Below are 19,294 nucleotides of genomic sequence, written 5' to 3' on the forward strand. Positions count from 1 at the left end.
TGGCTATGCACAGAACCGAATATTACCATCTACAAATCTTCCTGCCAACTGATTACCATGAGCTATTAAATGAGTTTCCCGTGTTCCAAAAGATTTCCTGTGCTAGCACATCCTTTGTGAGAGTGTGTATTGCCTCTGACAAATGATTCAAAAAATAAATTATGAGCGCCAAACAAAATGAAGCCAAGGATGTGGTAGAAGAGATTTCAAGGAAGATGCAGATCTATCTCGTGGGGAAGAACTTTATAATACATTTTCTAAGGCATAAAGGGCATCTTTTCACATTTACTTATAAATATTAAAATTCATTTGCCAAAAGAACAAAAGTCTTCATAATGTATAATGTTTATAGTTTTGAGCTTTAATAACCTGGGCTACAACTGTGATAAAAAAAATAATCTGAAAATATCACTTCAGGGAAAATGCAGTCTCTTCTATTTGGTTGAAATGGACTTCTAATTTGCTGGCCAAAGGGCATAGTTTAACTATCTCTATGGCAACCATCTTTTCCATTTATTGCAGCATCTGGAGAAGGAGCATGCTGTGTATGACTACATAATGCAGTCATTCTCAGCGTTAACAAATTTTCTCTGATATGCTGTTTTATAGATTGCCATCACATCTACAGTCTTACTCATGAAGGTTACAAGATACACTGCGTCTTATAATGTTCTTCTACAGACATCTGGTTGTATCAATCCCCTTTGGCAGATCCTCCAATACAATGTGCTGTGTTTGGAAAGTACATTCTAATCACTTCCACGTATCTTCTCAATATCCATTATGGATGGAGTCTCCTGTAGACAGGTTAAGTGATGGTTATTATGGAAGGGAGAGGAATCTGCTGGCCTCTCGTAGAGACTCTACAACAGTTCAAGGCAGAGAGAACAAGTTGTCCTGTTGCAAATGTCAGGCAGACTTCAGAACCTAGAATTAGAACTCAAGGAAAGAGTTAGACCCGAGTTCTACCAGCCTGCACTTTGGTGAATGTGGTGTCTGGGCATTGGGATGGTAGTCTACATACTCGACAACAGTCCAGCGGAAAAAAATATAATTATCTCCATTAAATATGTGTAACATGAATCTAAAAATGACTGAGTAAATGATGACCTTTTACTGAATATTGTCGCAGTGGGGAGTAGCAGAGACAGTATCTACTATTGGTATTGACCCTTATTGGCATAATCTTGTTTTAATTTGGAAAAAGGAGTAATCATATTTTCTTTGTAGGACTATTGTGGAAATTCATTGACAGAAAGTCATAAAACACTAAGCCCTCACCTTACAGAACTCTCTCTGTGCTATGGTTTGACTCTGCAAATTCCCCCCAGGCTCATTTTGAATGTTTGCTTCCTGGCTGGTGGTGCTGTTTTGGAAGGTTCTAAAAACGTTGGGAGGTAAAGGCCCAGCTAGGGAGCCTTTAAAGATTATAGCCCACCCCTGGCTCTTTCTTGGTCTACAGTGACATGATCAGCTTTTCTCAGCCATACGAAGTTGTTTCTCCCAGGTATTTTGGTCACAAGGCAAAATTAAGCAGCACCTTGTAGCACAAGGCCCGTGTTCAGGGGATGACGGCACCCAAGGCTCCCATGCAGTGGGTTGTGTACAAAGGCTGTCCTGACTGTTGACAGACTGAAGTATCGTGTGACTTGGCCAACACCTCTAGAAGGCAGGCACTACCATTACAACATGAGAAAACGAAGTCATGGGTAAATGCTGGGAATTTACTACATAGGAGGACTTGTCTCAGAAGAAGATGGAGGGGGCAGCAAGATGGCTGAGCAGAGAAAGAGGACTTAAGTTTGATCCATGAAACCCTTGGTGGAAGGAGAGAACACCCAAAAGTTGTCCTCTGACACACACACCACCACCACCAATAATAAAATCCTTAAAAGGAAAGGGGAAAATGTAAAGATATTCAGGATGTTACGACTAATATAAAGACCAAGCCAATGGAATGTAAAGGCAGAAGTCTCACATCAGAATGAACTGGTGGAGTGACGCCATCCTGTTGCTGGACCAGCAGGATTCAGGATGAAGGAATGGCGGCTGGAGGGGAAGGTCGGAATGCTAGGGTCACATCCAAAGGAAGCACCATGCGCGTGAGCAGAGTCTTCAAGAAGAGGAGCTCTCTGGAGCACCTTTGGTACTTTCAAAAATAGTTCTGGACCATTTTACTAAATTTCACCATGTCTGTCTGGGACTTACTGCTCAGAACAGAATTTGAGGAAATAGAGTTGGTCCCCCATATCCATGGCCTTCCCATCTGTGGGTTCCACCAACTGTGGACTGAAAATATTTTTTAAAGGTATCTCTACAGAATGTGTATGACTTTTTAAAAATGTCATTCCCTAAACAATACAACACAGTAAATATCCACACAGTGCTTGCATTGAGGTAAGCATTGTGAGTAATTCTATCGATGGATTACAGCATATGAGAGGATAGATGTAGGTCAAACGCAAATCCTATGCCATTTGTTACAGAGGACATGAGCATCCATGGAGTGGGAACTAATCCCTTGTGGATAATAAAGGGTGCCTGTGTATTAGAACAGAGAAGAGTAACTGTTAAAGGTATCTATTAAAGACATATTAAGCCGGGCAGTGGTGGCGCACGCCTTTAATCCCAGTACTCGGAAGGCAGAGGCAGGCGGATCTCTGTGAGTTCAAGGCCAGCCTGGGCTCCAGAGTGAGTTCCAGGAAAGGTGCAAAGCTACACAGAGAAACCCTGTCTCGAAAAACCAAAAAAAAAAAAGAAAAAGAAAGAAAGAAAGAAGGAAGGAAAGAAAGAAAGAAAGAAAGAAAGAAAGAAAGAAAGAAAGAAAGAAAGAAAGAAAGAAAGAAAGAAAAAGAAATATTAAGTTAGAGCCTTCTTTAATAGCTCAAGTTTGAGATGAAATCTCTTCTACTTGAGACATTTTGCAAGCAGTCCACGGCACCCCTGAAACTGTCTGACAAAAGGTCATTTGTGGAACTAGGGACTTGGTCGTTAAAGTGCTTGTGCAAGCATTGAGGACCCAAATTTGGGTCTCAGGATCCATGTAAAAAGCCAGATGTCAGCCAGGCGGTGATGGCACACACCTTTAATCCCAGCACTTGGGAGGTAGAGCCAGGCAGATCTCTGTGAGTTCAAGTCCAGCCTGGTCCACAGAGCGAGTTCCAGGAAAGGCTCCAAAGCTACACAGAGAAACCCTGTCTCAAAAAACAAAACAAAACAAAAAACAATTCAGGTGTCACCATACACACCTATAATCCCAGTGTTGTAGAGCTAGGGATGGGGGTGGGGATGGGAGGGTTGTCTCCGGGGCTTACCTGAGACCCTGTCTTAAAAAACTAAAGCAGGCCATGAAGATGGCCAGTGGTAAAAGTACTTGCCACCCAAGGTTGACAGCCTCAGCTTGACCCCAGAGCCTGAAACCCCAGCACTCCAGTGAGATGGGAGGTGGGGTCCAGAGAATCATCCGGGAGCTCAAGGGAAAGCCTGCCTTCAGCACATAGAGCAGCAGCAGAAACCAAGGAAAACTTGCCTCAAAACAAACGGAAGGAGAGAATCAACTCCTGTCCCCCAAATTGTTTCCCGACCTCCATGTGTGCGCTATACCTGCACAAGCACACACAATAACACACACAATTAAACTAATTAATTAAAAAATAATGTGGACAGTGAGTGAGGAAAATGTGAACTTCTAGCCTCCACAAGCATGGGTACACAAATGCATACACACTCACTCACATACACACACACACACACACACACACACACACACACACACACCCACGATAAGGGAGAGATTATTTGTAAGATTACCGTTCCCATTCTTGAATCTTTTTCTAATGGAAAATCAAATTATAAACAATGGATAAATTCCCAGAGTGGCTTATAAGAACTTACTTTAAACTTTAGTGCTGCTAGAATAGAAATATATACAAATCATCTTGAACAGACACATCATAATTCTTCAACAAACTCACCCAAGCACCTACAATACAGCAGACGTGGCGTATGTACTGAGAAACCAGCCATTGAAGGGCAAAGTTCCTTGCAGTCTGTTTGGTAGCGCTCGTCTTTAATCCCAGCACTCGGGAGGCAGGTGGAGCTCTGTGAGTTCGAGGCCAGCCTGGTCTACACAGCAAGCTCCAGGACAGAAGAGAGTGCAGTTTACTAAACAGAAATGGTTGGGAGGAGTAGAGTCCCGTGTGTTTTTAAGGTGTCTGTGGCCCTGGGTTCCAGACCCAACACTGTGAAAATTAAAAAGTAAAACAGAAATGTGGTAGGGTTTCCTTCTCTCCCTTCTTGGCTTCCCACTTGTCCAATGAGTCCCTCCCTTTGTTCTCGTTCTCCCTACACACCTTCATCCTTAGTCAACTGAGGCTAAGTAGTAGTCTGTCAATAAAGGAATGTAAGGTACAGCGGGCTTAGGACCCGAGGAAAAGAGGTCTTGGGAAGAGCAGGCGAAGTGACAAAGATAAAGGACGTGCACGGCCCTAACAGGAGAAAAAAATTCCACCCAAACCAGAGCCAGGCAGTTGCTACCTAAGATATCTAGATACTAAATTACACAGGGCTTCCCCTTCTGTATAGAGTCACATAGTATATTAATTACTTTCCTGCTTGCTGCATCAAAATCCCTGACACAAGCAACTTAAAGAAGAGATTTAGTTTAGTTTAGTTTAAAGCCCATCGCGCTGGCAGGAGAGGGAAGCATTGGTTGTGTTGTATCTGTAGTTAGGAAGCAGCGAAAGATAGACGTTGGGCTTGGCACCACTAGGACCTAACAGGCAGAGACAGACACACATATGCCAGCCCAGGGCCGTTTGCCCTGGGTGGGGAAAAGAGGCGCGGAGGCCGCCTTGCGGTGCCAGGGGGTCGGGCACCGTTATGGTGAACAAGTATGTGACGGGGTGTGGGAGAGAGAGAGGCAGATCTGGGGAGGAGAAGGCAGTGAAGGACGGGGCGGATGTGGGAGGCCTGCTTGCCACCCTGGGCCATGGTGATGTCTGGTCCTGGGTGTCTGAGTCTGTGGCCCTGCCGCCTGCAGCCTGTGCATCCACACGGATGTCCGTGACTGCTGTTGCCACCGAGGGCTGTGGGGATGCCCGGGTCTGGGCTGCCACGTGTGACCACATTGTTGCCCAAGGGCCATGCCATCACGGGAACCTGGTCTGAGTGGCCTGAGCCGTCACCTAGAGCCATGGAGATGTCCTGGCTGAGCAGCAACAGAAGGCCACGTATGGTCTGTGGCCCTGCCGCAGCCAAGGTCTGTGTTAATATCCATGGCGCCTATCAGCATCGAGGGTCGTGTGGGTGCCCCGGGGTCTGGACCCCCATGTGGGACGGTGTTGGTATTTGAGGACCACCCTGCAGCCAGAGTGATGCCAATCTGAGTGGCCTGCACTGCCACTGGTGTTGTCCAGCCCCGGGCTGCTGTGGAGGACCATGTGTGGGTCCATGGCCCCAGTGTACCCAAGGCCTGTGTTCACGATTCCGGTTACCACCAAAGACAGTGCAGATGCCCGGGGTCTGGGCCGACACCTGAGGCCATGTTGGTTCCTGAGGGTCATGTTGTCACCAGTGCCATACAGATCGGTGTGGCCTACACTGCCACCCGGGGCCATGTTGACATATGGCGGAACTGTGGCTGGGGGCCACATCTGGGTCCGTGGCCCTTCCGAAGCCAGGGTCTGTACTGAGGTCTGTGGCTCCTGTTTCCATTGCAGGCTATACAAATGGTCTGAGCTACCATCTGAGGCCAAGGGGACCACATTGTTGCTGGACCCATGCTGATCTGAGAGGCCTGCACAGGGTCATGGTGACATCCGGGCACAAGCTACTGCTGCTGGCCATGTCTGGGTCTGTGGTCCTCCTGAAGCTGGGGTCTATGTCGATGTCCGTTGCCTGTGTTGTCACAGGGGTCCATGCAAAACGTGTGTTGAATTATGTGCTAGACCACGTGTTGAGGTGGGAAGGCCGTGCAGAGCGGACCCTACCCCTCACTGGTCTGGGGAAAACTGCCCCCCCCCCACATCAGAGAGCTGACCCCTGCCCCTTGTAGGCCCTGAGATAGCAACCTTGATGACCCCAGAAAGGGAGATCTGGCCCCACCCCAATAGGAGAGCCCTCATACATGTGGGAGAGCTGACTCCACCCCTTACCATGGGTGTGGGAAAAATGGCTCTGCCCCTCCTCTGAGGGGGGTTCTCCCAGCAGCCAGGTCGGACCAACTCAGCTACCAACCAGGCACACATCTAGGACTTTGAATTGGCTTACCCCAACATCTACCCCATCTATGACACACATGAGGGCACTGGTCCTGTTGAACCATAGCCACAGGATCTCGATGACTGTGAGCAACTGCAGGATATCCAAGAGGAGTTTCAGTCAGGGTCCAGCACTGATGGTATAGCGGAAGCCAGAGGCCGTGAACCAGACCAACAACACACGACAATGAACATTTGCAAGCAAAGCTGGCAAAGGATGTATGACACACTGCAGCTCCCAATGCCAGTAAGATGAGGGGAATGAGAAGTAGGAAAGTTGGAGGACTGCTGTGGGATGTCTTTCTGTACACTGTGAATATGTGTTGCTCTCATTGGTTGATAATTAAAGCTGTTTGGCCAGTGGCGAGGCAGAATAAGGTTAGGTGGGGCATTCAAACTGAAGATGGAGATGAAGGGCAGAGTCAGAGCAGACACTGCTCAGCAGCCCAAGAAGCAAGATGTGAAAGGACCAGGAAGCCATGGACCACATGATGGTACATAGATTAGTAGAAATGGCTTGACTTAAATATAAGAGCTGGCTAGTAATAAGCCTGAGCCATCGCCCAAAGATTTATAATCAATATAAGTCTCTGAGTGGTTATTTTAAAAGTGGCTGTGGAACCAAGCGGGACAAAAAAGCTTCTGAATACAGAGGAGGGAAGTGTTGCTTTTAATTAATATTCTTGTTTTTATGTTTTAATCTTATTTTTATTATTTAGTTAGTTAGTGTTTTCTGTTGTTGAATAGTCTTTCTGCACACTATGAAGAGGTGTCATTCTGACTGGAGTCACTAGCCAGATGGAGAGGAAGCTGCATGGACAGTATAGAGTAAAGATAATAAAACCACAAGACAAAAAGTAGATTGATAAAAATGAGTTAATTTAAGTTGTAAGAGCTAGTTAGTAACAAGCCTAAGCTATCAGCTGAGCTTTTATAATTAATAGGAAGTCTCTATGTTGTGATTTGGGAGCTGACTGGCAGGACAGAAAAACCTGCCTACACCTGTGAGCATGTAAGAGGCCCTGGACTGGATCTCTGGTACTGAAAAAAAACAAACAGAACAAAAAATGCTCATAATTAGAATCCTTTCTGATGTAACTAATAAACTATAAGGCTATATGCTTGGTTATACCACAGAAACGTTTTCTAGCTTCAGAAGAAAGGGATTTGTTGGAAAGGTATACAATAATTCACAACAGACTGACTGGGACTGAATTCCAAGACTGGTAACTGCATAGGAGATGCATAGGGAAGATAAGGGACTAGGAATCAGGCCAAAGTCTCCTTGCAGCCATGGTGGCTGGAAGGTCTCCATGACTGCCCACACTCAGCTCTGGCTAGATGCTCTTCCGTGAAGTGTTTGAAAACTGGCCCTATACAAAAGCTTTCCTAAACTCAAATTCAAATTCTTCAGCAGGAACATCCAACTGCTTTTGTCCAGAGGAAGTCTTTAAGCTCCATCATTTCTAAGAATCACACAGCATGGATTCCATCAGAATAGATTCTGGGTCATCAAGACAAATACAAATGTTTACTGTATATTGCTGTGACAGTTTATCAAAGTATTATTGTAATGAAGACAGAATTTCAATGGAAGTTTTCAGAACTGTTTGTAAGGGCAACAGCAAAGGTCTGCTCAAGAACTACCTCCTTTGGAACAAGTGGCTGTGTGCTGCTTCCCAGGCCCAGTGACGTCTATATAACACCTCCTGCACTGAAGCTCAGGGGTCACTGAGGAAGAGGGGTAGTGGAGTGATTGGAAGAGCTAGAAGAATAGGAAGCTTGCTATGAGATTGAGTCTCCTAGAAATGTAGACACACCCATGAAGTTTCATCAGCATGGCTGCCTAAACAACACCTGAGCAAAACCAATGGACATCCAAATTTGGAAACGGGGGAGGGAGGGGGGAATCAAGTGCTTCAGCTTCAGGCAAAAACTATAGGGGCATCTAAGAGGGAGAAATAGTCTTTCCCATGGCAGAGCACACCAATAAGTTATTATGTTCAGGCCTGAAAATATACATACAACTACATTATACATACTGGGCAGAGTGTTTATATATATATATACATATATAAAATGTGTGTGTGTGTATGTGTGTGTGTGTGTGTGTGTGTGTAACAACAATTTAAAAAAAGAGGCCATGAATTTGAAGGAGAGCAAGGTGGGGGAGGGCCATGTGAAGAGTTGGAGGGAGGGAGGAAAGGAAAGGAGGGAAATGATTTTTAATTTAAAAAAGAAGTATCATCATTGGTCAAATCATACACTTCTCTAGACATCCTTGATTTGTTTCTTATATCCTGAAGCAAGCATCTTCATCAAGATTTCTACTTCTGGGAGAATTTCATTTTTTAACCATGTAAAGATGTAGGAATAACCACATTGACACACCCACATGTCATATGACATGTCAGTCTCAGAGGAGGTACTACAGGCAACTTGGTTATTATGGAGTACAAACACATTTGGAACAATTAGTTTCTTCTGTTTTATTTACTCTAACTAATCAAAACTTAAGTAAAAATTATCAAAGATATAATTTCCTGTAGGAAATTCTTGATGCTTATTTTTATGAGTGATAGCAATTTGAAAGACACAGATGGCTGACTAGAAGATTTGCTATAAATGAAACTGAATTCATTCATTATAAACCAGGTTGCATAATGCTAATCAAAGCTTTACATTTCACTTGGAAAGAAAACTAATTATTAAGATTGCTTCTTACAAATCAGTCTTCTGGCCTGTTTCTTTACAGAATTGAGACTAGACTCACAGATATTTGTTCTGACTTAAGTTATATCTGAGCTTGAAAATTTTATATCTGGGCTTCTGCACATACTTTGATAATACTTTTAAATCCAAATACATTTTTAAAGTAAGATTATAAAATTTAAGAACAATAATTTTAGAGGAACATCGTTACCATTATGCCAAACTCAGTGTTACTCCCTGGCATTTCTAATTACTTAAAGGAATTTTCATATTACCTAACATTTTCATTTCTCCAGCACTTCCATTTTATCCCTGCAAAGGCAAAGATAAAATTCTCCATCAGATAATTATGAAGTCTGCAAAATTTGTGTCCTTATTGGCTGTATAGAATGTCAGACTCAGTTTGCGTCTGGTAAAATGGGCTTTGGTGGTTGAGAAAACTAGTGAGGTCAGCATTCAATGGCTTCACAGACTTGGTCAGAATTGCAAGGCTCATTAGTGGGAAGGTAGATGGCACAAGGGAGGATGTCAGTGTGGTTGTTTGGTTCAGCATTAGATGAGGCAATTACAGAGCCTATTATTCAAATGACCAGTGTATGGCCAACTGCCACGATGAAGCTGATTTAGGATGGAGGGTCTCAGATGGCATAAAATGAAGAGAGGATGGAAATAGAGGTCTACTCCTCGAGTGGAAGACACTGAGCATCTGGGAACTTACCTGATCCCAGACTCTCATATCTTCCCCATCTCTTAGGAAGAACAGAGACCAGAATGCACCCAGGAGAGTATTTAAGTGTGCACATCCAGAGACCTCAGGTAATGAGCTAGAAAAATAGGCAATCAAAATGAACTAATGTTGACATTCGGTCTCCTTTCCTTATGACCTTTCATCAGCTGAGCAATGACCTGTCCCAAGATATTTGGAATGACATGTCAGTATCACAGGAGGCACTGAGGACAAGTTATTCCAAATATCTTTACATTTTCCTTCATGATATAATGATGTTGCTATTATTCTGATGATTAGCTAAAATGTACTGGGCTAGTGCCACTTTGAGATCTTTGGCAGCAGTTAACTTTGCAGCTCACACATAATTGAGCCGGTATGATAATGAGTATTCAGAGACAGGTAATTCCTGGGGGGCGCTCACCAACCTAAGACAGAGTGCCTATGTGGCCTGGGCAGGCGTCTCCATGACGGGTAAGGTGACCTGCTGGCGTCCCACACAACCCAACTCAGAAGTTCATTTTTTAGTAAAAGGGGGACCTGTAGGGCCCTGGCCCCCGTTTTGGGTAGCTGTTGCCTTGCTTGCTGACCTTGACCTTGATATCCTCCCTATGCTAATTCCCTGCCAGGTTCCACCCTCCTGAATGCTTAAGGGAAGTTCCTTGTCTGTGTATCCTGAATAATGGGCGTTAACAGCTTAGATGCAAGATTGTAAAACATCGGTAGCAGAACTTCTGCCCTCCGGGGTTCTCCCATTGTGCTGTAAGCCTGTATTTAAGACCTCCTCCCTCCTCAATAAACTGCATTCAGTGTTAAAAAAAAAAATGTACTGGCCGGGCGGTGGTGGCGCACGCCTTTAATCCCAGCACTCGGGAGGCAGAGGCAGGCCGATCTCTGTGAGTTCGAGGCCAGCCTGGTCTACCAAGTGAGTTCCAGGAGAGGCGCAAAGCTACACAAGAGAAACCCTGTCTCGAAAAACCAAAAAAAAAAAAAAAAAAAAAAAATGTACTGGGCTTGTTTACCCAGGTATAGCCAGCTTTTCTCAAGGTCCCCACTTCTAGTTCACACTAAGCCAGTGGCCAAAACCAGACATCTTAGCTGGCTATTGAGGCTGTTCTGCTTTAAGGACCCAATTCCAAATAGCAGTTCCTTCCGTAAGCACTGAAATGGGAGCCAGCTAGAGAGCCTTGAGACATGGAGAGCTGAACTTACAAAAGGCCAGAAGTCAGTGTATGGAGATCCCAGGCTGTGCAGGACTCAGCTCAGTCGGGGACATCTGCTCCAGTGTATGGAAAACCTGTCCCCAGGATTCTGCCACTCCTCCCCAGACTTCAACTGCCTTGTGGCAAATACTCATGGAAACAAAATGATCCCCGTGTATTAACTAGAAATTGTTTTATCTTTATGTTGTCATAGATGTTTTATTCCAGTCCCTCTCTCTGTGTGTATGTGAGAGACTCACTAATTGTCCTTAATCACCTGATTCTCTTACCTCAGCTTCCCTCCAGCAAGCGAGCTGATAGGTGAAGTATGTGCCACCATACCCATCTTCCATCAAGTTTCTGATTATCCTGTACCACCTGGAATTCCAGGCATGCACCATCACACTTAGTTTATGTGGTGGGGATCAACTTAGGGCCTCCTATATGCAGGCCAAATTCTACCAACTGAGCCGCCACGTCTCCAGCTTACTCTGAAAGCTGGCCCTGCAACTGATTTTCTCCTCTAGCGGTGTGCACTATGGGATAGCGCTCCAAAGGCATGGCTCCCTCCCTCTTTCCGCGGCTGGGCTTCTCTGCTCCTTTGCAAAGGATGAGTATGTGTATACACACACTTTTGACCACACCACGTGTGCTGTCCACCCTCTGCTCTAGGCTCCTGGATGTGTAAGTTGAGCTTTGTGATCCATTCCTCTCTACTACCTAACAAATCACTTACCCTCCAACCCCCTTCTCTCTCGAAGCAAGAATATTCACCCTAGCTTTACACATAGACCTGGAACAGAACGTGTCTTCCTTTCCTTAATGAACAATAGCACATGGAGAGGTCTTGAGTTGACTTCCAAAACATCCCTCTTCCACTTCTACTCCTCCTGACAACAGGCCAGAATGGGCCGGCATCGAGAAACACTGCTCTTCTCTGGAGGTCTAGCCTTCTCCAGCAGGCAGCCTTTCCCATTGTGCTACTGTATTATCCTACTGAGACATCATAATGCTCTGCAATAACCTATTCCCTTCGAGACTGACCCCTTCAGATTATGTAGATTGAGTACAGATCACAAATTGTAGTAAGGCCTCCTCCCTTTGGGAGTTCTTATGAGAATTCAAGGAAAATTAATTTCGATTAAGTGCATGCAAGACACACTGTTTAGTAAACAGCAGGGCAGCAGCTACTATGTTACAATTATTAATAAAGCCTGTGTCTTAGAGAGAACTTTTTCCTGAGAATCTCTGTAGGTGGTAGGCATGCTATTCAAACAGAATGCAAGAGATGACACTGAGGGTTTGGAGCAAAAGAACGAGTTCATTTCCTGACACTGGATTAAGTGCTATGAAGAAAATCAGGCAGAGCTGTTCCTGCCCTTGACTTAAAAGGCTCACGTGTGGGAGTGCATGCATGTGCGCACACACACACACAGGGTTGGGGGTACAACAGCATGTGCACAGTGAGCCCCTGCCTGCTAGGGATCAACACAGGTTGATAAAATCCAAGATTATTCATTCAATAAATAACCCATCCACTCATAATACCCAAATACTAGCAGACACCGATTCATCATGCTTCAAAGTCCCTGCCATCAAATACCTTAGTACTTTATATGTGCCCTTAAGGTCTCCTGTGAATGAATCAACAGTGTTCCCTGGGCTGCAATTCATTTTGAATTCACTACTCGAAAGACCCAAGCTGACCAGGACAGGACTGCTCTCTAGACATCTGGTTACCTTAGCCTTTCTTGCCCATGACACAGTAAGACAAAGGGAGTTATAAACAAGCTCAAGAGCAACCTGCTTTGTTTCCATCAAAAAGGTCACAGTGGCCAGGTGGCAAGACTGAATAACAAGGCATTTGATACACACCTTTTCTTTCCGGGGGCTCCTCTGTGCTTACTTACTTACGTTCTTCTGGCTCTTACAGGTTCTCATCACCACCATCCTCACTTCCTTTGAGTTCTACCCTGACAACCTCACTTGTGAAAAGCAAGAGACTGCGAACCCCCAAAGTGACATTTCAAAGTGGTCAGAAACATGCTATGTCTGGATCAGTCTAGGCTCCAATTACAGGAAATTGCTCACGTCTCTGACTAGTCAGGCTCTGTAAAGTGTGGGACACTGAACGATCACCATGGAAACCAGGTGGTGGCAGGAGGTAGTGCCAGTGACTCAGCAGGTGTCACTTCTCTTCATCACTGGAGCTCCCGATGCTCTGACAGGACACCGGGCACACACCACAGTGGCTTCTACACAGTGAACTGACAGATGACTGTGGGGTACAGCAGTCCTTACATCAGCCTAAACATGAGTGCGGACGCAGAGGAAGCGGAATCAGGCAGTGGAAGGGAGAGAAAAACACACGACTGCAGTGTTTACTACTAAACCAGAGCCAGGACTTTTATTTACAGAGTTTCCAAATCAGAAGTAGCAAATAATTATAGATCAAGCTCGGTAGGAAGACAAAACATTATTTCACAACTGCCACTACGTGTTTCTTCCTCTCTGACACAACTGGCACAGATCCAGGCTTGCTATGTTTACGACGATTCATTTCCCTAGAAATAAACAAAATACATAAAATATGAGCAAGCACATAAGAAATCATCTCAGCCAACGGAAAAAAAATTAAATCATAAAGTGTTTTCTTTCACTAGAAAATCGACTGGAAAAAAGAATTTCTCAATGAGAATAAGGTAAAAAGATCAATTCAACTTTTGTTATTCAGTTGCTTTGTATTTTATGAATGACCAGTGTCTAAGGCCATACCACCTTGAATGCACCCGATCTTGTCTCATCTTGGAAGCTAAGCAAGTACTTGGATGGGAAACCACCTGGGAATACATGGTACTACAGGCTTTTAAACCAGGTGTGGTGACACATGATTTTAATCCCAGCACTCAGGAGACAGAGGCAGGCAGATCTCTGAGTATAAGGCCAGCCTGGTCTACAGAGTGAGTTCCAGGACAGCCAGGCCACCACACTGTGAGACTGTTTCCAAAACAACAAAACAAAAACAAAAACAAAAAACCCAGCATCCTTTACGAAGTTTAAAAATGTAGCAGTTAGTGAGACATAAATATGATTAAATCCCAACAAGTATCCACAGAGCAGAATAACAGTAACCTATACAGTTGAATAAAAAACAAACCCCAAGGCTCTAAGAACTCCAACACTGCATTAATCTACAGGCTCAAAGAGTGTATTCCACAGCAGGACGGGTGGCTGGGGAAGTTCTGCTTTGGACCACCTGAGCCCAGGAGCTGAAGACACTTTAGGAATCACAGTGAGTTCCTTACCTCAAGAAACAAGACATTAGATCTCGGATGTTATGATAAAACATATGAGAATGTTTTAAAGAAGTGATTGCTAAATATGAATTTTTAAAAAATTTTAAAATTCTTTGCAGTCCAGGCTTTGAACTCATGATCCCAAGTACTGGGATTATAGGTATTTGAGTTCATTTACAAAAAAAAGACAAAGTTTTGTAATGACAGCTCCATTAGGACTGATTTTTAAAAGCATCTTGTGTCTGTAATTTTAGTACTGGAGAGGCAGAGACAGGAGGCTCCCCGGAGCTCACTGTTCTAAGGCGGTCAGATGATGGCGATATGGTGGGACACCTGCCTCGGGCCTCTGGCCGCATACTCACAGACATGTGCACATTCACTCACACACGCACAGACCCCACACACGCAAGAGAGAACTTGTCTGGCTGGACATTTCATGAATTTGCGCACCATCCTCGAACAGGAGCTCGGCTAATGTTCTGTGTTGTTCCCATATTACAACACCCACCGCCACAAGCACGACAAACCAACTTCAACAGCACTTGGATAGTTTAAAATGTGAGTTCTTCCTCTGCTCCTCCCTTCCTCTCATCCACGCTGGTAACTGAGCCAGAGTCTCACGCCCCAGGTTCTTACTCAACAACTGCACTATTCCCAACTGAGAAGAGTTTTCTTATTTTTTCATCTGCCCTTTAAACATATTCTCAAAAGTAAACAATGGGGATTCTCATATTCTTAGATGATAGTCCCCCCTTTTGGTAAGAGAGGAGGAAAGCTGAGCGAGAGCAGCTGATAGAGGCCTGTGCCATACGTTAGTACACAGACCACTCTATAAGAAAGCTTCCATTTGGTTCTGTGAAGATAGAGAGGGAGGCACTGGAAGCACTGAGGTGAGGGTCAAATGTTCTACACGTACTTGCGGCGACGAGCCTCCTTCATGACGCGCTGCTCCTGAATCTGGCTGTAGATGGGTTTCGGGAGATGGCGATGGCGAGCAATTCGTTTTACTTGCGGATGATACTGGAACTTTTCCTTTAACTTCTGGTTATAATCATTCGCTGCTTTTTCTCGTGATGAAAGCTGAAAACAAAGTGCATTTGGTATCTTGAATTCCTTAGTTTTTTGAGTATAAAAATCTAGGAAGCACTCCTTTCACATAAACGTGCTGCACGTTCCACACAGAAAGTGGAACGTTAGAAATGTCATAACAATGCCGGGCGTTGGTGGCGCACGCCTTTAATCCCAGCACTCGGGAGGCAGAGCCAGGCGGATCTCTGTGAGTTCGAGGCCAGCCTGGGCTACCAAGTGAGCTCCAGGAAAGGCGCAAAGCTACACAGAGAAACCCTGTCTCAAAAAAAAAAAACAAAAAAAAAAAACCAAAAAAAAAAAAAAAAAAAGAAATGTCATAACAACAATAAAACCACAAGTCAACCATTGTCGTACGACCAGCTGTAGCTGTATTTCACGGCAGCCACTTTACATTTAGGTTTCAGGCCTCTGACATCAGATGGTCTCTCAGGACTTTCAGCCTTTGATGTGCTCAGTCACTGCTGTTCTAAGAGCAGAGGTGATCCTCCAGATCCTAAATTTCTAGTCTTTCTATCATATCTCTCTTTCTATCATATCTCTCTCTCTCTCTCTCTCTCTCTCTCTCTCTCTCTCTCTCTCTCTCCCCCAACAAAGACGAATAAGAGCCAGGAACGCATAAGCAGGACCAGTCTGAACTGATAAAACTTCCAACGCTGGGCAGTGGGAGGACTGAGCAGTGGGGGGACGGGGACACACCTTTAACCCTAGCACTCAGGAGACAGAGGCGGGTGGATCTCTGTGAGTTCAAGGCCAGCCTGGTCTACAGAGCAAGTTCCAGGACAGCCAGGGTTACACAGAGAAAGACTGTCTTGGAAAAACAAAAAACAAAACAAAAAAAGACCCCACAAAAAACAAAGACAAACCCCCACAAAACAACACCCCCACCTTCTGAAAGTGCCTTTGTGTACGTGCACATCTCCAGCAGGTGCCTGTGAAGGCGGGTGTCCACATGGGGTCCTCCTCCACTGCTCTCTGCCTTATTTGTTGAGACAAAGTCTGTCTCTGAACCTGGACTTGCCAATTCAACTAGCTGGCCAGCCAGCCTAGACAGTGAGCCCCCCTGGTCTTCTTGCCTCCTCCAGGACTGAGTTTACTGGCCTGTTGCTATGTCTGGCTTTAAAAAAAGACAAAAGTGTGCTCTGGGGATAAAACTCAGGCCCTCCAAACAAGCCATCGCCCCGGCCTCGCATGAAAACAGTATCAGTAATTTGTCTGTTTGCTGCTTAACTTCCCATCACACTGGTGTTCATCTGATTAATTATAAGTACCTCAAGAAGCTTTTACAATGATAGCCACTAAAACTGAACCCTGGTCTTGTGGCCATCAAAGGAAAACGGGCCTTACCACACCCAGCTTTTCCGAAGCGTTGGCCTTCCACAGGCGGATGTTCATTTCATCTGATCCACACATGATGTACTTGCTGTCGGAGGTCCACTTGACACATATGACGTGCTGCATTCGTTTTGTGTGGTACACTTCCCTGTAGAAAGGAATTAGGTGAACATCTTCAGGATTTTTACAAGACATTTTTTTTTTTTTAAATCATTGCCTACTAATGAACAGAAAACCATTTTTGTGTCCTGAGGAAGCATACAAAGAAAATTCAATTGCATTTCATTGAATTTTCATTGAACTTAACTAATAAGGTTCTACTCTAAGTACTTGGAATTAAAACAAACAAACAAAAATGGATGAACTAACAGACTATATAGAATAATAATAATATATAATAATATATTATATATATAATAATAATAGAAATAAATATAAATACTAAGAAAAACCAGACATAGAAAGCTTCATAAAACTGTTGAAAGCATAAGATATGAACAAAATTTAATTTTAATTCAGGGATAACTTTGACCCCCTCCCACATGTGTTTTCAAGACAGGGTTTCCCTGTATAGCTCTGTAAACCAGGCTTGGTCTCAAAGTCAGAGACCAGCCTGCCTCTGCCTCCTGAGTGCTTGGGATTAAGGGAGTGAGTGTGCCACCATGCCTGGCTAGAAATGGCTTATTCTTAGTAAATACTTTCTCATCCCCAATTTAACTTAGGCCAACAGCCACCATGCCCTCAATGACATTTTACTGGAAAATAACATGAATGCAATGGTCTCCAAAGACCACACTCTAGCACACCGAACCTAGCTCTGACTTTTGCTTGGGCACGCTGTTTTAAATGCCTAATTGAAGTGAGAGTTTATTTCCATGTGTGAAAACAAGGGAGGGCTGCGAGAGTGTCTGATAAGCTGAGGTCAGAATCATCTAATAAATGGCGACGTCAACTCATACCTATTTGGAAATGCTGTGAAACACGCTAAGTGAATTCACAGAGATACTATATTGGGGAGTGTTAAGAAGGGCATTTCAAAGCAAGTCAAAGGTCAAAGAGATTAAGATGAGACTTCTTAATTCCAAATATGGAAAAAATGAGTCAAAATGCAGCATGATAAAAAGGAAGCAAGTCCAACAAATTATTCATAGTAAAATAAAAACCACAGACAACCAAATCAGACACAAGTCACATTTACAGACTATCTCTAAAGTGCACTCACACACTAGCCTTGTTCACTGCTTTTGAGATATATACTAAACACTAAAACTGCAAGAGATTTATTTTTAAAGAGGACAATGGTTATTAACCGAAGCTTAGATGAGAGACTTCTTCTAAAATGCCCAGCTTTTTAAAAAACATGTTGATCTCTTATGATTTCCACTTTCTTAAAAGCCACCTGCCACACACACAAAATTCTTCAGGGGTGGCATGAGTTTATGTCTGGAATTTCAATTAAGTTTCAGTAACAATCACAAATAACTGGCTCAGGTCCATCAGTCAAATCTATGGCTAGGCATTGAAGCAACTCGCAATCCTCTTTAGTGGTCAACTATGTGGCTTCAACCTCTTGTTTATAATATGCTAGATGTATTATTAAGTTCAGTAAAAGTTGTGTTAGGAGGCATTTTTAAAAACTTAAAATAGTCTAAATAAACCCATTTTCTCTTGTGAATGCTACTGAATTTGTTTGCTTAGTAAAGACTGAATCGAATCTCACTCACATGAGAGCATCGAGATGTTTCAGTGGGTAAAAGAGCTTGCTGACAGTCTGACAACTGAGTTCAGTCCCTGGAATCCACATGTGGAAAGACTGAACTGAGTCCCACAGCTGTTCTATGACCTCCACAGGCACACCATGGCAGATGCACAGGCATATATATATATATATATATATATATATATATATATATATATATATATACACACACACAACAAATAAACAAATATTTTTAACTATTAAAATAAATTTCCTCTTTAAGGGCCAGCATGATCTATATACCCCATCCCGAATTACTCAGTGAGCTGGGGAGATAGCTTGTCTGGCATACATGAAGCCACATATTTGCTTTCCAGCACTGCATAAAACCAGGCATGGTGGTACATGCCTGTAATCCAGGATTTGGGAGGTAGGACTGGGGAGTTTAATATCATCTTTGGCTACATTGCAAGTTTAAGGCCAGCCTGGAATACAAGATTTTTTTTTTCTTCCCTTTTTTTCTGAGACAGGGTATCTCTGTATAGCCTTCCCTGTCCTGGAACTCACTCCATAGACCAGGCTGGCCTTGAACTCAGAGATCTGCCTACCTCTGCTTCCTAAGTGCTGGGATTAAAGATGTGCCACCACTGCCAGGCACAAGAAACTCTTAATTTAATACAAGACAAAACTAAACCTCAGAGCTAAAGAGTGAACTTCGACCTCTTTAAAGTCTTTCAAATAAAGGCATTCAAAGTGTTGTCTAAGCTTGGTGACACATGCTCTGTAATGTCAGAAAGGAAGAACAGACCATGGAAAACGAACCGGGGCTGCTCTCGAGCAGAAGGAGGAGGAGCATGTATATCTAAACAACAGGAAGTAACACTCCTGAGACTGTAGCTTCACATGACACCAGGACAAAATCCTCCAGTAAGAATTCCTGTTTACAATTCCTTCATCAGCTGAACTTTCTAGCTAGA

At 43.9% G+C, this 19,294-nt stretch overlaps 1 protein-coding gene across 1 annotated transcript in view; it reads right to left on the reverse strand.

The window, feature by feature from the left end:
- Positions 1-13,281: 13,281 nt before the first annotated feature.
- The window catches only part of Dcaf13 (DDB1 and CUL4 associated factor 13), a 29,848-nt gene continuing 23,835 nt past the window's right edge, over positions 13,282-19,294 (reverse strand). Inside the window, exons 9-11 of the mRNA XM_006982824.4 lie at positions 16,631-16,766; positions 15,114-15,277; positions 13,282-13,465 (exon numbers count right to left, since the gene is read on the reverse strand). Coding sequence (XP_006982886.1) covers positions 13,378-13,465; positions 15,114-15,277; positions 16,631-16,766 — 388 coding nt within the window. The 3' untranslated portion in view covers positions 13,282-13,377. The remainder of the gene's footprint in view (positions 13,466-15,113; positions 15,278-16,630; positions 16,767-19,294) is intronic.

The sequence above is a fragment of the Peromyscus maniculatus genome, chromosome 20, assembly GCF_049852395.1.
Source record: "Peromyscus maniculatus bairdii isolate BWxNUB_F1_BW_parent chromosome 20, HU_Pman_BW_mat_3.1, whole genome shotgun sequence".
Lineage (NCBI taxonomy): Eukaryota > Metazoa > Chordata > Mammalia > Rodentia > Cricetidae > Peromyscus > Peromyscus maniculatus.